We start from the raw sequence: 21145 nt of genomic DNA, 5'->3' as shown, positions 1-21145 counted from the left end.
CAGCTTTCACTCACCTCCAGCCAGACATATTGGGCAGCTGTAGGAATGGAAGGGATTTCGAACTCCACGAGGCCATTTCTTGACACCAACTCACTTGTGTAAACATTGTCCTTCGGTGTGAGCTCAGCTTTAATCCGAACAGTGACTCTGTCAGCTGGACTTCCATCAGGGTAAGTGACTTCTACCTACACAACAGTTCATGTATAGAACGCGTTTTACTTTGTTTGCAACTCTGGTCAACGATAGAAACCGCAGGTGGGAAAAACACACCAGAAGACGATGCCGTATTTTAAGCCAGGTCTGTACAATTTTGCATCAACTACACGTTGGTTATCTCTGTTCTCAATCTTACCTTTCCTTTGTAAGGCAGTCCAGGTTTGAACTGTTTCCTGGTGTCCTTGGAGTACTTGATATCAATCAGCTGTTTCTGAACAGGCGTTGAGTCATCGAACGTGACCTGTTTGCTCCCATCAGAGCTGACCACTGTGGCCCAGATATTGACTGTGCCTCGAAAATGCTCTGGGACATCAGCAGGCATCATGTCTTTCACACACACATCGAAAACAGCAGAGCCATCAATCTACCAAGTGCATCAGGGAATGGAAACACAAGTTTGCATACACGTTCAAAAAGCATCCAGAAGCCAAATCTAAAGCACAGGCATTCAACAGGAATTTGCAGCAGCATTTTTAAAGGTTGTGTAGTGTGGGGGAACTACTGGGGGCAGGGGGAAAGAGGAATAAAAGCAAGAGTTTGTTGGTTTGTTTCTCCTCCCTCATCCATTGTGTGCACCAGCTCTGTCCCCATCTGTCACTCACGTTCTCCCTCAGCCCCGTGTGCTCTAAAACAAGATTAACAGTACACCAACAAATTCTCTTTCCCCCAAATTACAGCATATATTGTAAAAGCATGTAATATATACGTATTTACTATGCTATACCCATTTATTTCTTAGGCTCCCATCAGTGACACAAATTAGAGTCACAGTATTAACTTCAAAGAGTACAGATGAGGCATTTTATTGCAGCTGACTCAATGGTCTCCCTCACCTGGGTGGTCTTGAGGACAGGGTGTCCCACTTCATGCCTGTAATACCCTACACCATTTATAGTCATATTGACAATTAACCTTCCTGTCACTGGTTTTCCAAATGTATATCTGAAATGGAAAGAAGATAATGAATAACTTCCAGCTATTTTCTGTTTCCCTGTGTATATCAAGGCTAGCACCGTGCAACTTGCACATCTAGAAAACAAAAAAAACAGCACAGGTTTTCCAACCTATCATTTTTAGCATGTTTTATGAAGGCTCTTACACTGGAAATCAACTGAAAAGTCTCACTGGATGAGATCTGAGCTGCAGTGACTGCGCTACAACCTACAGTAATTAAGCCTTAATTGCAGTGCTCTCCTACCTGGCGTGGACTGTTCCTTTCTCACACGTTGTAAGGTCACGAATGTAGCGAGGTGGATCAATCAGCAACTCAAATTTTGGTAATACTACAACAAAAGGAAATGATAACAGAGTATTTTTCAAGGAGATGCTGCTGTCCAGGTTCCAGCAATAACATGCACAGCTCTGACAAGGTCAGATTATGGTCAGATGAGAGCAGCATCGCTAATAGTACCGGGATAGAACATCACTGAGCAGAGAAGGAGTCAATGAGAAGAGCAAACCAAGACTTTGACAAGACCTCAGCAGAACATCCTCAGAGTTTTACTTCTTCCTGAGAAATCTGTGTTCCAGGATTTGAGTCCAAACTTTCCTTCTTAGATAGAATGTAAAGAGGACAACTTGCTTCGCAACATATCAGGAAGGGAGGTGCAATATTAGCAGCTGTCAGCGTCTACAAAAGCTTGTGTGATTGGGTCAGAAACCACAGGTGGTATGCTGGTGGAACAACATCTATCATACAGGGGACTCTGAGACCAAGAAGGGGCAAACAGCTCAGAATTACAAGGAAGTCTCTGGGAAAGGAAGAAAAGCACCGACAGACTGAAAGCATCTCTGAGAGTCTTCCAAAGCTAAATTAAATCCCTATTACATGAATGAGCTGTGCAGTATGACACTCCATTTCAGAGAATCACCAAGGTTGGAAAAGGCCTACAAGATCATCCAGTCCAACCACCATCATTTCCTGATGACGTGTGTGCTATTTCTCAGGTGCTCCATCTTCAGTAAAAACCTCCATTTGTTCCTCTACATTTGTCTGGGTTACAGTCCAGGCAATCTGGATAACTTACCATATTTCTGAACTTCGAAGGATTTGTTGTACGTGTGCCCCTGCATTTCAGCAAAGATGAGCCACTCTCCAAACACAGGCTGATCAGACAAAGGAAAGCTCATATTCACCATGCCTGAGAAGGGAAACCATGTGTTGTGAACTCTCTATCACTCATTACTCCTTGTATGGGCTTGCTGTAGACAATTCAGCACAAACAGAAGCGAGTGGCATCCAGCAAAGGTAAACAAAGCACCGAGCCAAAATAATCTTGAACTTACCACAACAAAACGGCTTTAAGTTGCTCCACTCTATCATACGAGACCCCCGAGGATCCTGCAGAGGTTTGGGAATGAGAATCATCACAGTGAAAGTGAGCATCATTAATACACCCATCTTAGCTTGCAAAATAAAACATTTACATAAACACACACACACTTCACTGACAGCTCATTTGTAATTAGCTTTCGTCCAAAAATGTCTTAACTTATTTTACTGTGGGGTGTTTGCTTTCTAAAATTCAGTGCACGTTTAAGGACACTGCTTCTAGGCCAACGCACAAGGTAAGCATTGCCAAGGGGCAGATCTTCCACCTGTCTTAAGTCACCTATTCTGCATGGGATGAACAGGTTTCTGAAGATGCTTTCTTTCAATTTATAGAGGGAGCAGTATAACCAACAAGACAATTTTTAGATGACAAAGCCAGATGAAATTAATCCTGCTGTTTTTGTCAGCATAAAATCTGTGACAGAATGCAAACAAAGGAAGAGAGGGAATTCTTCTACTTGCTGACAGCAAAAGAAAACATATGGCTTAAAAAAGACTAGACACAGAAGGAACCTCTCATTCACCTCATAAGGAAGAAGACAGGAGCACCCTTTCCTTGCCATGAATTTCTATTTTCCACTATCATAATGTGTGAGTGCAGAGATGAGATTGGCCCTGCTATACCAGCCCAGCCAGATGAAGGATAGGATTGTGTCTGCATTGAAAAGAAGGGAGAAATTGAGTGGGACTGTTACATTTATAAACCCCAGAGAATCTAGCCAGCTCTTCTCAGGCAGAAAAATGGGAATGAGTTTCTGAAATTGAAGTAGAAAACAAGTATGCGTGATGGTGATTAAGGGAACAAAACAAAACCACCAAGAAGGGTTAGAGAGACAGGAATAGAGACAATGGCACAGGTTAGAGTTGGGAATGGCCATCATGGACTGGGGAAGTTAGATTTGTTCCTCTCGGGGCTATGGCAATCTTGTGCCTCTACAGAACACATGCTGGATGATCAGCAGATACTCACCACTACATAAGCTTCAATCTGAAAGGGAAGAAAAAAAAAAAGAATGAAAGGCTGTAACGAAACAAGACCACATTCTGCTTCCCAGCCCATTGCATACCACACAAAGGGACAACGTTTAAACATCTCTTCTTGGGTTGGCCTCAGAAACAAGAGTTTCATTCAGGCACCTGAGTGGGAAGGCAATGCTTTGTGCATCTGTGCAAAACCTGAAAGGAGCACAAGGCTGAAAGAAAATCCTTCCCATAATTGCTTCACTTCATTGTACTTAACGGCACCTCAGCAGCAGCGAGACCAAATTAAAACAACAAAGCTGCAAACAAGAAGCAAAGCTCTTGAGAAGCCAAAATAGGCAAATAAACCCGATTCTATTCCCGAATCAGAATGCATCAGAACAAAATCCAGGTGGCCAAGAATTTCAGTGTGAAATAACACAATTCTAGTGCGAAATAAACAGATCCCCCTTACCCTGTCATTGAACGGCCTCAGGTCTGAGGTAACCGTGAACAGATTTATCAGCACTGAAAGAAGGAAAGGAAACACACTGTTCATCACAGCTGGCACTGAACAGAAGATTCCATCTTGAGAGACACTGCTTGAAAGCAGCCCCAGCATCTGATAAGTTCTCTGAGGCCACTTTACCTTTTTGTTTGGGTTTATAGACAGGCTTATCAGTTTGGATGAAAACCGACGATCCCTTGCTATCAATAGTTACTGTGGTGTAATTGTGAAAAATGTAGCCCTCCTCTGTCACGTGGCGGTTGCCCCACACTTTCAGATGTCCCTGCCCACGAAGCCCCGAAGGCACCTAGAAAACAAGGACACCATAAGGCTGGAACAGAAAAGCTTTTCAGCTTCCCCATGGCATTGGGAATGCAGTCACTACCCTGAAGTACTGGACTCCGGAGTGAGCAAAGAGCATCACCTGCTGCAATGCACTGCATTCAGTGCCACTGCTGATGTCTACTATTACATCTGTCTATATCAAACCTTCTTGCAGTGTGATAAATAGAAGGTCTTTACGTATTTTTAAATAAGTCCAGTCAAGAAGAAGATAAATAAGAATCAAACTCTTTCTGGTAGGATGCAGACACACTGTGCTGTGCCACAGCAACACCCCAGGCCTGTTCCCAAATACCTGCAGCTACTGCAACAGCAGTCAGACTTGTTTCCTTATGGCACTGCATAGAAAGATTCATTCAGATGCAATCAGCTCCTTCAGGAGCCACATACATCCCTGACATTGCAATAAGGGCTGCTACTTCTGTAAAACAGCAGAGTCACAGATTCAGTCATGGAATTTCTTTAGAGGTGTAAGGCCTTGACAGCTGGATTCTGATGGAATGGACTTGGTTGGGTTCTCCATCATCCTCCTGCAGAGGCTCCAGAATGGGAGCTCAATTTGTGCCTTAAGATCAAGGTCTGTTGTGCCTGAAGGTAAATCCCTCATGTTCCCATTAAAAATATCTTAAGGTAACTGACACTCACCTTCAGTTTGATTGTTCCTTTATCTAAAACGAGAAAGAAAGACTGTGTTAATTCCTTCAGGAAAAGGTACAGTATATTATGCTGTAGAAGGGCCTGGATTTTTGAAACGGGAATCACACAAAGCCAACACCGACAGAATCTCTCCTGATTGCTGAATACTGCCATATTTTCACCTTAGCATATGATGACCACACACATAAGCATCATTCCCCTCAATTTAGTTAGCAACTGTCAGCCAGTGTCAAAGAGAAAAAGGTGAGGCAGTTTGGGATCCCATACATAAAACCACATAAGCACAACCACAAGTGGAAACATTCAGCACCATCAATGAATTCAACCCCAGTTTGATTCCAGCTATGTTATCACCCAAAGTAATTCATTAAGAGACACTGATGATCCCCCAAAGTAATTTCCAAGCTCAGAACAACAAGAACTCACCCAGAACAGTTCCATGGCCTCGTGACACAGTTTCTCCTTTCACAACCAACTGAATCTGGACCGTTGTCTCCTTGACAGCATTGAAGATGGTCACACTCACAGCTTCCTCAACACCAGACCGGAATACAGAAGGTGCAGCAATCAAATAGCCTCTATACATATAAGAAGCAAGATTGGAAGTGGGAGGTCATTAAGAGTAACAGGAGTGTGATCTCATTTGTACGGCACTGACAGCACCAACAAAAAGCGAAGGACAGACACAGGTCCCCAGAACCATTTGGGGCCAGGTCTCCAACCTGCAGCAGTCCCAGCCTTATGTCAGTGGCATGAAAGGGGCGCAGACTGCACACAGAAATGAACAGTTCAGTGAGTTACAGGGTTCAACCTTTCATATTCAAAGACATCAATGTTCTTGTTTACAGAATATAGGACTGTTTACTGCACAGACCTAAATAAATGAAATATACAGTTAACTAATCATAAAGAGACCGAATGTCCTGATCAAGTAATTATACTACCCTACAACTTCCCAACTGCAGGCAAAGAGGAATTACCTCAACAGGCACACAGTGTTGATGCCACCCTAGCAGCCCCATCTATAATACGATCTCTGTGTTTCTGAATGGAATCTGCACCATTCCTCTGTGATGAACAGTGCTGTGACACGAAGTTATGAAGTTAAAGTCACACAAAGTCAGAATTTTTGATGCGTTTGGCTATAAGCAACACATTTATGTTCTCCTCACGGCATGACGCCTTTGTGTTGGTTCATTTGTCTGGGTTTTGTTGGTTGTTTTCTCCCATCCAAAAGGACTTTTTAAACAAGGCAGCTCCTCATATGACAGTTTAAGAGCAGTTTCTCAGTCCATGCCTTTCCACAGTGCCGCAGGTCAGGCTGTTTCAGCCCATGATTAATTATCACTCGGGGTGAAGACGATGCTGTTTTACAGCCCCCTCAGTCATCTTCTATCAAATTCCAGCCCCGTGTCTCTCTCTCAGCAGGCCTCATTGCCATGGAGATCCCATTACCCGAAGGAAGTTCAGGTCTCTGCGGCATTCGGGTCACACTGTGTGGGGTATTTATGGACACAAAACCTTCTGGTCGCCAGGTTTGAAAACTCGTCAGAGCAACAATAAAAAATTACTACTGAGCCTGCAAGCTCCCGCTAAGGAAAACATCACTGATGTATTTAGAGAGGGAAGGAGAGCACATCTGCATCCAGCACGGAATGATCCGATTCAAACTGTCACTTCAGCACAGCGCTGCGGTGCCATCTGTGAAGCACATGGATGCACATTGTTCTAAATCGCTGCAGCTCTTCCTGCAGCCCCAGCCTGCTGATACAGCCATGTAAGTCAGCACATAAACGGCATCTGAATACTAAATATTTTACTTGGCAGTTAAACAGTTAAGCTGACAGTGACTGGACAGAGCTCTTAAGCACGTTTGACTGAGGGCTCTGTCAGCTTACACCAGAACTTGGCAGGACAAGAAATACTTTCTAGCAAGCAAGTGAAAATGAGTTCTCCGTGGCACTCGTTTAATGCGGCCATTCACGATGCTGACGAGCCACAACGCACCCGGGATAAAGAACAAAGCAAACCTTCATCAAAGCGAACCCAAACGAGCTGCAACAAAGCGGGGATTCCACTGCTAAAAGCCAAAAAAAACAAGCAACCTTCCCCGCAGAGAAACGCTCTGCCGTCGGACGTCCCACAGCGGAGCGCTCCCCAACCTCCGGCAGCGCTACCTTCGGCACGGCCCGGATTCCTGAAATAACTGCTGCCAGATAAAAGCATCGCAGCCTCGCGCCGGAGGAGCTGCACGCAGGTAGCGCTAAGGATAACTTTCCCCCCCTCCTCTTTGCTGCTTTTGCACCGGCGAGTACAAACGTGCTGGCAGGGAGCGCCGCGGCGCCCCGAGGCTTTGTTACGGCCGCAGCCGCCGCCCGGAGCCCCTCGCCCTGCTTCCCCGCCGCCCGCCGAGACACCGCGGCCGCGTCCCGGTCCGCCCCGATCCTCGCCGCCGGCCCCGGTACTCACAGCCTGCCTCGGGGCTGCGCCGCGCTCAGGCCGCACAGGGTCAGCAGAACCGCCCAGGCGCAGCGGCGCTCCGCTCGGCGCATCCTGCTCCGGGAACGGCTCCACAGCCGCGCCGCTCTCCGCCGCCGGAGCCTTTTGTTCCCGGGGCGCAGCCCTGCTGCTTCCGCGGCCGCCCCGCGCCGGGCTCGGCTCCCCGGTGCCTCTCTGTGGCCGCCGCCCCCGCCGCGTCCCCGCCCCCGGGCCGCCCCCTCCTGGCCCCGGTGCCCGCTCGGCTCCGGCCCCGGCTCTTTGTCTGCGGTTCCCCGCCCGCTCTGACAGCGCCCCGCACCTCCGCCTCTCGGCCCGGCCCAGGTGCGCCGCCACGCGCGGTCCCGGCGGCCGCTCCTCCTCCTCCTCCTCCTCCTCCCACCGAAGCCGTTGCTCCCCTTCTGCCGACCCGGGCAGCCCCACGAGGACGGCACCTGCACCGCAGTCCTCACCTTCCTCCTCCGTCCTCGCGCGGTCTCAGCAGCCCGGCTCAGCTCGCTGCACCCCGTGCTCCGCTTCTGTTGACGGAGCCTTTGGGCACTGAGGCGCTCCGCCGAGCATCGCTGGAGATCCGCTGTCCGACTCCGTGCCCACCGTCAGCGCTGCTGCTGCTCCGTCCTCCTCCGCGCGCAGGCCCGACCCGTCCGCCTCCATCCCTCCGTCCCGGCCCGTGGGTACGGGGGGTCGCGACAGGACGGGGAGCTTCGCCCAGCGCCGGGCTGCGGCACAGACCAGGGCAAAGCAGAGCACCCGGCCCTTCCTTCCTCACTATTCCTTCTAATTCTGCTTATTTTGTCGAAGACTTTACCCTGTGCATCATTAGGGATCCGTTTTTACATACATCTCTTCGGTTGCTTAAGGGCAAAGCTGCTTTTGTGGGCAAAAGGTCACCCACAGAAGAAAAATCCTGCTCAGGAAAAAAAAAAGCTATTACAAAAAGGCACTCGGGGAGCTGCTGCTCTTAGCAGGAAGATGCACGAGCATGAATGGACCCAGACCCAACCAGCAGCGGTTATTCAAGGTGACAAAATGAATGCCACAACTCCGAGGGACAGCAGAAACAGCCCACGCACCAAGGAGTTGCTCCTCCAACTGTTGTGGAGGCAGCCCGGGATCAGACAAGCTGCAACACAGCTGGGCTCTACCCCAGCAATTAATGAAACCCTCAGTGGAGGTGGTAGCATGGATTTGTTTTTTTCCCCCAGCACTACAGACGTGGCTTAAAGTACTGGGAAATCAGAGGGGAAAAAAAAAAAAAGCTATTTTTTGTAGGTTATTTATTTGAAACTCATCTTTATTTCTTCGAAGAAAATAAATAAATAAATCACTATGCAGAGCCCAGCCATTTATTTTTGTTCTGCAAAAGTAAAAATTTGGATCAAAAAAATCAACCTCGTGTTTCCCCAAAGGCTCTTCTGGCTCCTAAAAAAAAGCATGTCGAGTTGCTAAAGGTGCTAAGCTGCAAAACGATTCTGAATATGTGCTATTGTTAGCAATATCATCACCATCAATGCTATTTCTGCATGTTAGCCTTCAAAAAAGGCACATCTCAGCTGAAGGCTCCAGAGAGGGCAGCTCAATGCTCAAAAGGAGCACAACCTCTGCAAGGCCCACTGCAGCTTTCAGGATTGGATGTGAGATAACAGCACAGCCAAGCCCGTTTTAAGTTTTAAAGAAATCACCTATTTGAGCCCTTTTATTAAAGCACTAATTAATACACGCTGATCCTCAGTCTCAGTTTGTCCACAAATACTGTTTTAGACTTGCCCCGGTTGGAGTGGAGCGTATTAACGCAGTAAGGACATCCAAATTACACACTTACCAATTAACAAGAGGTCTTTAAGGCTCGCCTTTGGAAGGGTTATTGCAGTTTTTAGAACTATTTTCCTATCTGCAGCTCATCTGTGGGAGGGGTTGCGGAATGCCCTGGAGCTGCTTGCAGCTTTTAGCATTATGTAAACCAGGTCCATTTTGCTCACTGCTGTCTGTTCAAGCACAAGTACTCCTCTCCTGCTCACTTCATCACTTATGCATCTTCAGATGACAAACATCATCGTGAGAGCTACCAGGGGACTCTTTTGTTTGTCTGAAATTGAAGACACGTCCAAGAAAACATGAAGTCAAAACGAGGCCCTCCCAGCACATCTTCCCTCTAAGGACAGGAAGCCTCTCCTCTGCTCTCCCCTTCCTCCAGGCTGTGTTACTGTACTTCCTATGGCGCTGTTCCTCCTGTAGTAGGAGAGTATGATCACTGTGATGGTCATGGATAAGTGAGGCAGGAACACATTCTGTTAAGTTGGGTTAATTAGTAAATAGCAAATAAGACATTCACTCTCTTCACAAGCCTTGCACTAGTACTGAATTAAGTGGTTCTTTCCTTACTTCTTCACTCTCCTTCAGACTCATCAAGAGATATTTCCCAAGCAAACCAGTTGGGCTTTATGAGACACAACTTACTAGAAAGTACATTGAAATGAGAATGTTTTTATTATGACAAACAGGACTGAAAGAAGCAAAGATTAAATGTGATCATTTCAAACTCTTTTTCAGCATCCTCATCTTCTCAGATACACCTTCAGAGCCCTGCGTGCCTCAGCTCTCCTATCTGCAAAGCAGCAGCACTGATGTGAGCCTCCCTCCTAAGGGTAGGATCTAACAGCAGGCTGGGGGCCTGTAATTAAAGGCAGTAAGGAGGCAAAGTGAAAACAAAGCACCTCTGCTGTTTTTTTTTGTGGTAAAGCAGTCCATAACTGATGTACAACAGCTCACCAATCCAAACAATGATTTCATTAATAGCTCTGCTGAGATCAGGTAAGTTCTGAGCATAACAGCATCCTGCTTTCAGAAACAGGCTGATCACCACCATTAATCACCCACCCACCTGCACAGATGCACAGGTTGCTCTCTGCAGACTCACACCTGAGATCTGAGCTCTGCACAGAAAAACTCACCACAAAGTGCCACTGAAACTCCTTCAGAACTGAAGGTTTTCAGTTCAATATTTGCTGACTGTAGGAAATAAGGCCACTGCCGCCTCTGCAGATTGCAAAGTCTTTTAATTATGGAAGTACGTGCTATCCTGTAAGAGAAGGTAGAATAAGTTTGGTCTGGGAAAAAAAAAAAAAAGAAAAGAAAAGAAAAAAAAAAGGCTTTAGCATCATTTCAAACTATTTAGTTACTGAAATGGAATTTTCTGTGCCTGCCAAAATGAGTCCTATTCAGTGTGATGCAACAGGTGATGGAATTCCAGCAGCCGCCTCAGCCCACATCTGGGAACAGTTAGAAGCTTAAAGGAAGTTCTGTAAGCATTTCTTATGTATAAAACCGATTCATCAGTCGCATCTATGGGCCATATTCACCACGGCTCACACGGCGCATAGCTCAGATTTTTGTTTGGCTTACAAAAAAAAGGAGCTCTGCTGCTCGGGACATTTGAGGAATCTCAGGCACTTGTCCAGGCTGAGGATGTGCAGGGGCTCATGTGGCTGTGTGGTATGTCAGAGAGGCTGCACTGTACAGAAGGTGTGAACACACTTTAAGTCGGTTCTACCCTGATAAATAACTACATGTAACGTGAGAGAGGTATTCCTCAAACAAGTGAGAGACCTCTGGTGTAAGGAAACCCGAACCACTGGTCCCTTCCTCCCAAGGGAAAAACACATTTGTGTCAGTCCTTAAAAATTCACTGACAAGAGAAAGGTTCTACTTAACTTTCACAGCGTTATAAAAAAACCACAGCACCTTCTCTTCAAAAGCCATTTTTTGTTCTCCCTTTTCCTTCTGCATCTGCGCCAGCCCCTTTGGTAGCCAAGCATAGAAGACTGCAGTAAATGAGGACAAGCCCAAATGCAGTAGTGTGAACATGGAAACAAAGCAGAGAATCTCTAGAAGCTCCCCTTACTTCCAGTGCCAACCCTTAAATGAGGTCTGGGAAGGGGGGGATCCTGGCTGCAGCCCCTCCAGTCACTCACTGCATTGCACTGCACTGCAAACACCTGAGCTCCCCTGGGCTGGCCCTGCCCTCCCACCAGGTGCTTCAGGCTCAGCATTTCTGCTACAGAGGGCAAGGTATTCTTACAGAAACTGCAGATATATGCAGAAATGCTTTCACAGGAACATTTTAAGAGAAAATGATTTGAAACTATTCTGCAGAGCAAGTCCTCCATCCCTGTACCTGCTTGAGAGGCCGCACACAAATACAGTGGAAGGACCAATCTAAAATTATTTCTGTGGATTGAGCAGGAGCGCTCTCACAATCACTGGAAATGCTCTTAATTGGTGTAATTGGTGTGGCTCAATGGTGCAGTTCAGAGCTGTTAGATCTTCTGCCTCTGCAGAACACTTTTCACATCCCGGCAATCGCAGTCTGGCCAGAAATCTGTTTGTCACGTTCAGGATGAGCTTCCGGATCTCCAACAAAGTGCTATTTACTCTAAGGCAGGGCAGTTTGCAGTAACCATGCAAGTTCTCATCAGCCTAAAATGCAGAAACATCTGCTGGGGTCATGAGATATTTATTTGCTGCTGATGAGCAAAGAATCGGCTCCATTTGCAGCTGGCACAAACAAAGGATTGTAGGGCTGGGGACACAAACAGGCCTCAATTATCTCCCGAGTTGCATCTGCACTGCAGCAGAATGGCAAAAAGGGGTGATTCCTTATGTTGACCCTTGGTGACCTTATCACAGCACAGGAACAACAACAAAAAATGCTGTATCACAGCCTTCCTGAGCTGGAGGTTAAAACAACCAGGGCAGGACTCTCCAAGAAACTCACAACCCAGGCCAGGCAGTCTGTGCAGCACAAAGCTGGCTTAGGATGATCTTCACCAATCACCTTGTGCTCACTGGAACACAATTTTGCAGAGGGTAAATGCTTACATCTCCACCATGCACTCCCAATCTGTCTCCCACAAGCCCTCAGACCGACTTGACTTGTTATACAATTATTTTGTTTTGAGAAGAGAAAAATGCCCCAAACATTACATATACACACACAGACACAAAGCCTTGGGACAACCTGATGTTAACAATTGGAAATATTAACTTCTGGTCCAAAAGATGAACACACAGGGATTAAGAACTCCAAAAATTTAAATAGAACAGAAGTAAATCTGCATTGAAACAATATTACAAACGCAGCAGATGTGGACGTCACTATTTCCAGGTGCAAAAGTAAGAAGGGCTCAATAACCTGAAGGAAAAGAGCCCAGGACTTCAGGCAGACTGAGAGCATGCAATGCTGTCAGAACATTGGTGGGAAATACAAAGTCAGCAGTGCCACATCTGCTCAGCTCCTGCACTTTGGTTTGGATTTACACTGGTAAGTATGACAGTACGGAGTGCCTGTAGCTGTTCTGTGCTGGGGGAACCTGAAAGACTTCTTGTTTCTTCAAAGAGTCAAAACAGAATCAATCAGAATCAATATTCCATTCAAGCAACAGGGAAGAAAGTCCAAAATTACAACCTTTTCCTGAAGAAGCGTGCTGCTTCATCTGACATTCGTCCACTACCGGTACAGAGCTTCACACAAGTGCTCCGTTTAGGAAAGAACGGCCATTACACCAACGCCTGCGATTCCTCCGAAGCAACGGTGCGCGTCCTCGTGCTCCTCGCCGCTCTGCGCGGGCCGTCGGCCTTCAGCTCTGAGTGCTTGGGCTTCTTGTGCGGGTAATGACTGCCACCTGCAGCAGCAAGGAAGAACTTCCCTGCGATTTAGAGCTTTTTAATTGCCATCGCAGCCAGAACCTTTCCTCCCCCACCGTCCTTCAGGGTGAACACAGCAGCATTCCATCTCACTGAGCGTCAGTACAGATGTATTACATAGCTTAGAAAGCGATGAGAGGGAGAAAATCCAGAAGGCCACTGAAACTCTGCATAAGGATTCTTTCACCCAGAGGATAAACAGCTGAGTGAAGAGGTGTCCCTAACCCTGCAGTCACAGCATGCACACAGTGTTCTTCAGATGGAAACTGTCCTTGAAATCTACCACTTAAGAGTGGCAGAAAGTCACTTAACTGAAGATGAAAGGTTCAAATTTGAAGTATGCCCTATACTTTTTTTATTTTTAAGATAAGCAACGAAGTCTATCATCAATAAATCCTAGGACAGCCATTCTGCCTTGTGATGGTGCAGAAACAAAATTCAGACCCGATTTACTTTATTATGCCATCCATGCCCCCACAGAATTTAGGGAATCCCTCATAACAGCTTTCTGAGTCCTGCAACAGCAGTTACAACAAACAGGTTAAAGGCACGAGGACACAGCCCAACGTTTATTCACAGGGAAAACCGCAGTTTGACCAGCAGTGTTATCACTTATGGCCCTTTCTACCGAGCTCTGCACCCATCAGAATGACTGCCGAGCTACAGCTCACCGAGCCGGCCGTTCAGCAAAGCTCCCCACCCAGTGGTGAACGCTGCAGGCGCAGTTTGCCTTCCTGTGCAGGGAAACGACGCTGCTGCGGGCGGCTGCCTGTGATGTGGGGCACAAAAGGCAGCTCACACACAGGTAAGCTGTCAGGTGTAGCTGATCTAACATAGCTAAAATAAATAGAAATAAAAGATAACATCTGAAAATAATTGTCCTCCCACCACGTCGTGGACCAGCTGCTGTGAAACGATGACACTGAAATTACATACGATGGAGGTCTTAACTGCTTGTCGTACGTGGACTTATCCAATACACATCTCTACTGACCCCATCCTACAGCTTAATTTCATCTTATTTTTAATCATCGGAGACAGAATCTCTATAGACCTCTGCTAACAGCAGGAAGAAAACCTAAATCATTTATTTGCGTGTTGAAAAAGCCATTTCCACAGCTAGCATCCATGTTCTAACAGATCATTATTATCTTTCTCATTCCAGCACTTATGCACTATTAAGGTTAGAAGTTTCTTTCCATGATCAGAATCTTCTGGCATCTGAGCTTTGGGTGCCAGGAGGACACGACTTGCCCTTAGGACTTCATGCCTAGAAATCCTCCCCTGCACACATTGTGTAATATTTGCCCAATGTAAGCCAGGTGGAAACAAAAGCTTCTTTAGGAGATCAGTGAAGATTTTCAAACATGATGGCTCCTAACGCAGCAGTGAAAAAGTAATCTTTATTTTAAAATAAAGATCTAAAGCACTTCAAGAGAAAGCATCACTACAAAAGCATTTATGTTTCAGTAATTTATTTACAAGACAATTAGGCAAAAATATACCAAAACTCTACTCCTGCTCACCAGCCTCATTCTTTGCTACCCACGTTGCTTTTCCCCTTGAAAAACCCAGACACAAGGGGCAATTAAGAGTTCCTCTGGAAGCTGTTCACCAAGTGATTAATGATCATGCTGTGCATTCCTCCTGGTTCTCCTATCCAGATTAAAAAAAAAACCACATAGTACAACAAACACAGCTCCACATCTCTCTCTTGAGACGTGGCCCTGTAAGGAACACTGTGCTGGGAAGAGCTGCAAAGCAGTGCACTCAAAGCCAGGTGCAAGAAAGTGAGTTTAAGGATACATTGTTCATGTTTGCTAAGAATAACATTTGATTTAACTTGCAGTATTACCAAGGCAGCAAGTGATGATAAAAGTGTCACAGAAATGGCTGTTTAAAAAAATAAGTCTCCTTATGGGTAAGCAGAAGAAAATTCCATTCTTAGATCAGTCACACATGTAGCTGCTTTCATATTGAAACTGGAAAGCTGGATGTGTTCTGTCCATAAGTAAAGTGAGATACAGGACAAATCAAAGACAGTAAACAAAAACATACAAGTCTGACATTGATTTAGGACCCACCCATCAGTAACAAACACAATAAAACACACAGATCACAGACACTCAGTTGAAGTACCAGTGTTTCACAACATCTACGCCATGATTGTCCTCACATATTCTTTGATTATGCAGTGAAACTTCTTTGCTAGCTTCATACGACAGGTTCTGCACTTGAGTCAAGCTCCTGGAACAAATGAAGCAGGTGAAGTCAGTCACTGTGGAGGAAAACTTCGACCAAACCACCAAAGTATCCATGTGGAGATTCACAGCTTCCCTCCCAGTGTCAGAAAGCAGCACGCTGCAGCAGTCCTGCAGTCCAACTAAGATTACACAGACTGAACAAGACAACTCTCCTTTACAGGCAGGGCAGGGACAGAAACAAAGATGCCTGCAACTGAGCAGGACTATTCCCTCCATTAATGCTCCAGGACCCAGTCTGGATACAAAGGTCAGATCTACACGCTTTTTTCTGAACACACAGAGAGTTTTCACACTGCTGTAAATACCTTCGAAGTTCTTTCTCCAGCTTTTGAAACACCTCTTCAGTACCTTGCAGTTCACTGAATGCTTTTGCACTTTCTTCTGAGCAGTCTGGCATAACTTCTGCCAGAAGTTCCTGGGTGACAGTCAACTGCTTTTGCAGTTTGTCTACAACATAAGAGACGTTAATTTTTTTTTTTAAATGCATGCAGTTAATGATACAAGATTAATTAATAGCTACAGCAAGGAGGAACAAGTGAACGACAAACTATTGCTTGTTAAGCCATTAGAAAATCAGAAAAGCCAAATCACTTTTAGCGACAGACTAACAGCAACAACTCTATTTCTGCTACTTCAACTTGCTGATCAAGCTCAAACACCTCACAGAATTTTACCAGATTCAAATACAAGAGAAAAAAGTCAAGCTTTAAACCCCCAAAATTCCATAACTAATGGCATGTTGGAAAGGACCACCAACTTGAAATTCATCCTGTCCTTTCCTTTAGCATTCACAAAGCAAAATATATGTGCCTTACATATTTCAAAAGCTCTTACAAGAATGTTATGATTTTCAATAAAATCTTCCCATTTGTTTTGAAGTGTAAGCAGGGATGAAGTTCTGCAGGAAGCACGAGTGAGTCTGTCCATGGGACCCTGCCCCTCACACAGGAACAAAAAGACATCACCGTATTTCTACTACTCTTCAACTTGCTGACACATTAGGAAGAGCCAGCAAGGAAGAACGGAATGAATACAGTAAAAAAATAAAATATAAAGGCTTATATAGACTGTCCTAATCCTAGAAAGTTCATTTTCTCCCAAAGATATGTTAAAAAAAAAGTTTGACAGCAGTTTAATGGTTAGATGGAGACAGTAATTATTCATATCAAAACAAATGACAAGTGTTGAAGCCCAGTGTCCAGACAAACTCTATGAACGGCACTAAAAACTGCTCCAGTGACCACAAGCAGGTCTAGGAAACACAAGATAACAAGTCTGGCATATAGAAACACCTATTGCTGAAAGTATATTTGAAATATAATGTTCATACCTAGGTACGTTGGCATATCTCCCTCTATGTGAATGTTTTTAATGGGTAATTTATGTCTAGTGGCATCCAGAGCAACTGCAAAGCTCTTATACTGCTCTTTAAATTGTTCAAGAAGAGGAACAAGAGGAGAAAGTACTTCCATCTGAAAAGGACATGATGAATCAACACTTCTTCACAAAGCAGCCGTTTTGTACACATATAAAAGCAAGCATATGTTCAGTTTTGCCAATCAGTTGTTCAAAACACCCTACCCTTCTAATTTGATGCAACAAAACTAAGAAAACCTGAGAGAATATGGAGGCTTTAGCTTCTAAAGATGATCTGCTATCAAGAAAATCATTACAAGTTTGTCTTCTTACAACCAGATCAGAACTATCACTAACATACAGAAGTATAAAGCGATGGGAGATGTCCTCCACGCATTTAAGGGTTAGCATCTCTGCTCCAGCCATAACATCCTGCAGTTACAAAATAGTGTGGTTTTAAGATGTTTACAGTCCATGCACAGGAGATGTAAACTGCTCTGGCAGCTCGTGCTGCTGCCCCTCGCCTAACAGCAACAACTTCTCCTTCCTGCCTCCATCAGGGAGGGCCAAAAAAGTGACAAAGGCATTTGTTTAGATTACTAGAGAGCACAACAGGCTACAGCAGGAAGTAGATGTTTACAGATGCATAAAACTGTGCCTCAGCAGGCCACGAAAGCACAGAAATCATCTTTGAGAAAGGATTATTAGATTATTACAGTCTAGTAGCTGTCAGTACGTTGTTAACAATGTAACAGATTGTTCAAACGCAGAATGAACTGCAATAAAGCCTACCTGTTTCACAAGCTCCTCATCAAGCTTTTCCTCTCTCTCTCTGAGCAGAATTTCACGCTTCAACTCATAGAGCTTCTCCTGTTGTCTCTCTTTTTCTTCACACAACATTAACAAGTTTTCTTCTGCTTTTTCCTCGAGCTCAGCCACGTCATTCTTCTGCTGTTACATCCAAGAGACATCCACAGCTAAGGTAACTTACTTAAGCTGAAGCAACAAATGCAAGTCTAGCACACTTAAGTTAAAGCCTTCTCTCCCTTTTCTCTACTAACTCCTCATTAATATATTTTTTTGTAAAGGAAAACTACACTTATGTACTACTGAGTGAAAAAAACCAAAATCACTGCTACAGCCTTGAATTCCAAACATTCACTCCTGCTTCCCTGGAACTTCAGTTGTCCCTGCTTCATGAAGAACCAGCACCAGCTTAATAAACTGGCATAGAATTCACTCAGAGTTTTCAAGGCACACCCATCACGTAGGCTTAGAGCACATAGTTTAGAACACATGAAACCATAACAACGTGACTTTCATCAGCATGCATACAACTCGATATCAAAGTCGTTTAATTTCTTTTTCACCTGAAACACCACACGCTTGACTGACTCACCTTCACTCTTAGGTAAGTTAAAATCAGCTCCTGAGAGCTCAGCTCTGCCCCCACAACAGCAGGATTGTTTTTCTTGCAGAAAAAAAGGAAAAAAAAGGAAAATTCTGGATCAGTTGTGGAATTTAAACAGTCATATTTTCAGGATGTAAATAAATTACTGAAAGTCCAGTCTGTGGCCAGAATCAGCATGATCATCAGCAACAGTCACCCAGATGGATATTAACTAAATCCCTGTTCTTTGTTCATCCAACCCTTATACTGCTCTCAGCAGATATCCGAAACACCAGAATAGAACCTGACGACTTAGCAGTGAGGGAGATTAGGTAGAAATAATTTTCTGATAAAAAATGGTTGGGAAGTATTTAAAGATAACGTGATATAATTAGAATGAAGCATAAAAAGAATTAGCCTGAAGAGATGCTACAGAGCAAATTTTTTTACTACAACAAGCTGTGGTAAAACTTTGAGACTTACACCCAGTGAACAAAACAAACACTGCAAGCAGTTCAACAGAGTTCTCATTTGGCTTTGGAGCAGCCCAGAAACCTGAATGGTTGTTACCAATATTAGAGAAACAGAACCTTTTCATTGCACATATCCCAAAATAAAGATGCTTAACAAACGGAAGCAGCGAGACTCACCGATTTCTGGTTTTTTACACATGGCCCTTTATCTGTTTTGCAGGAAGCCCTTGAACTTGTAGACTTCTGTAGGACGGTTTTATCTGTGTCATTAGAGAAAAGTTATGAGCAATATGCGGGGGTAGGTCAACAGACATCGGATCCTTCAAAGGCACTAAGAATTTAAAGATGGCATATCTACTTACTGCACCATGTTTTCAGCTTTTTATCGGGCTCACGAGATACCGAGGATAAGACAAGTTTTTAACTTTAGGTAACAGTTACCTAACAGATGTGGCATAATTTTCAGAAGAGCTCCTTATCTAATGCTCCTTATCTGTTACAAAGGCCTGATGTTACTTTGGCCTTTAATATTTGATCCTAAACTCTAAAAGAAAAAAGAGCACACCCAAAAGATACCAAGAAGTAAGAGGTTAACTCCAACTCTGAATTCTTTAAAGTTTCTAAAGTCTTTAAATAAACTCAAAAAATAAACATTTATCTTATTTAATACCACCTTTTGGCAAATCCAGTAGAAATCTATAATCAAGTTAATAGATATACAATCAAAACAATAAGAAATTAAATACGAATGGAGGTTTACCATTAATAGCTGAAAGATCAAGGTCTGGTCGAGTAATTTTATCTCCATCTAATAAAGTGGATTGCAGGTCACCTTTCTCAAAACTACTCTGATTTAACAAGCCAGAGGCAACACCTGCAGAAAGAAGCTGTTGTCAAACTAAAATTAAAGCAGATATTGTACAAGCTCACATCTCTATATGCTCTTGTATGGGAACTCTTGAGTCACAGCCTGATTACCTGGGGTAATTACCTTACCTGGGGAAAGAACCCGGCCAGCCCTGGGGGCACAGGTGAAGGCAACTCAGCTGTGAGACAGGAGGGGGTGGAGCCTGGCTGCACCTCTCTTAGAGCTCATTTAAGGGCTGACTGGCCCTAGGGAAGGATTTCACCTCCTTGGTGAGGTACTTGTCAATCTAGAATCTTCTATGGTAAATATTCTTCTTCCCTTCCTTTATGGCACCCTTCTATCATGCTGGTCCTTCTGTCATCACACCTTTGTGGTAGCATCTTTCCCATCACATTTATCTGTCCGATTACTACAGCTTTTAATAGTATGGGGCAAACTTTTCCCATTCACTTGATATGCACCAGTTGTGTACTCGCTACTTAGATAAAGTAGTTCAGAATTTTATCCCAAACGTTTCCAGATTAGTGTTTTACGATAACATCCAGACAAGAGTTTGCATCTCTTAATCCCACAGCATAATCCTACACATTAATTCCCTTAGAGATAGCAGCGATGTAAGTATTATAAACATCACCTTACCACATGTTTTAAAGTTGTTAAGAGCGACAGATGCTGGAAAAACATTGAGAAAATGACTGAATTCAAAATCCTTCTGATAAGACTTACCAGAACCTTCAGACTTCTGGGCGAGCACCGGTCTTGCTTTAGCTGTGGAAGATGCACTGGAAGTCGATGACGAAAAAGATTTTGTTGAAGCATTCTGACGACCAGAAAGCAGACAGGAGTGAACGTGGGCAGCATCCACAGCCCGCCCTGTCCCCCCCTCCAACACCGACCATCCCCGCCGCTCTCCCGGATGCCCGCCCCGCGCCGATGTCACACCGCACAACGCTTCGCTCACAACTCCGCGAGCCCAGAGTGCCGAGTACCTTACTGGACTCTTTCTTATCGTACTGCAGGTAGCGGGACTTCACGATTCTTCTCCCTGAAAGAGCACAGAGCGCTCAGCCGGGCCCGCGCCTCAGCCGGGCGGGCGGGGTCCGCTCACCTCACCCCGCCGCTACCTTTCCGCACGTTCTGGGACGTTTCTCCGTCTGTCAACGCGGACATTCTTCAAACATAGAGCAGGGGTAACAGCGGCAGCGAACGGCGGGAGAGAAGAGTGGCGCCGACGACCGCCCCGCGCTGAGGAACGCCGCGGCCGCCAACACGTTCGAACCGCGCGCACGCGCAGCGCCGCCCCGCTCTGAGGGGATCGAGGCGCTGAGCGCCCCCTGGCGGCGCGGAGGATCAAAGCGAATCCCCACGGCCGGTCTCGGCTCCGCGCCCTCGGGGCTTCTGAATGGGATGCTCCCCACCCGGGCTGCGCTTATAGAGGAGCGCTACTCTGACCTCAGCATTAGCCTGACGCAAGTAGGGAGGACCCTACGGAGGCTGTGAGTGATTCCAGACGCTGCCCTTTTGCTCAGCCGAAGCTCCCGCTGGGGAAGCCTAAGCCCGCGAGAAGGATCTCCTGCGCA

The 21145-nt window shown here is 45.3% G+C and overlaps 2 protein-coding genes across 3 annotated transcripts in view; both read right to left on the bottom strand.

Annotated features, from left to right (window-relative positions):
* The window catches only part of CPAMD8 (C3 and PZP like alpha-2-macroglobulin domain containing 8), a 39726-nt gene extending 32159 nt beyond the window's left edge, over positions 1-7567 (bottom strand). The window contains exons 1-12 of the mRNA XM_042835685.1: positions 7485-7567; positions 5442-5593; positions 5004-5026; positions 4158-4323; positions 3984-4036; positions 3519-3536; positions 2503-2557; positions 2244-2357; positions 1415-1499; positions 1050-1158; positions 353-580; positions 15-185 (exon numbers count right to left, since the gene is read on the bottom strand). Coding sequence (XP_042691619.1) covers positions 15-185; positions 353-580; positions 1050-1158; positions 1415-1499; positions 2244-2357; positions 2503-2557; positions 3519-3536; positions 3984-4036; positions 4158-4323; positions 5004-5026; positions 5442-5593; positions 7485-7567 — 1257 coding nt within the window. The remainder of the gene's footprint in view (positions 1-14; positions 186-352; positions 581-1049; positions 1159-1414; positions 1500-2243; positions 2358-2502; positions 2558-3518; positions 3537-3983; positions 4037-4157; positions 4324-5003; positions 5027-5441; positions 5594-7484) is intronic.
* A 7022-nt stretch (positions 7568-14589) lies between these two features.
* HAUS8 (HAUS augmin like complex subunit 8) lies at positions 14590-20842 on the bottom strand. Of its 2 annotated transcripts, none has more exons than XM_042835627.1 (10): positions 20690-20842; positions 20555-20610; positions 20292-20385; positions 19458-19571; positions 18875-18957; positions 18234-18305; positions 17627-17785; positions 16809-16950; positions 15784-15925; positions 14590-15461 (listed from the first exon to the last, which is right to left on the bottom strand). In XM_042835627.1, the coding sequence occupies exons 1-10, from the start codon at positions 20733-20735 to the stop codon at positions 15341-15343; spliced, it is 1029 nt and encodes a 342-aa protein (XP_042691561.1). In that variant the 5' UTR covers positions 20736-20842; the 3' UTR covers positions 14590-15340. The 2 variants fall into 2 exon arrangements, with proteins under 2 accessions (XP_042691561.1, XP_042691562.1); XM_042835628.1 differs by having other exon boundaries at positions 17627-17782.
* Between the last annotated feature and the right edge of the window lie 303 nt (positions 20843-21145).

This window comes from Centrocercus urophasianus, unplaced genomic scaffold (genome assembly GCF_019232065.1).
Source record: "Centrocercus urophasianus isolate 14NV4802_14NV808 unplaced genomic scaffold, USGS_Curo_1.0 seq_54, whole genome shotgun sequence".
NCBI lineage: Eukaryota > Metazoa > Chordata > Aves > Galliformes > Phasianidae > Centrocercus > Centrocercus urophasianus.
The sequence above is the reverse complement of the archived record's forward strand: the minus strand, read 5'-3'. Positions and strand labels throughout refer to the sequence as shown.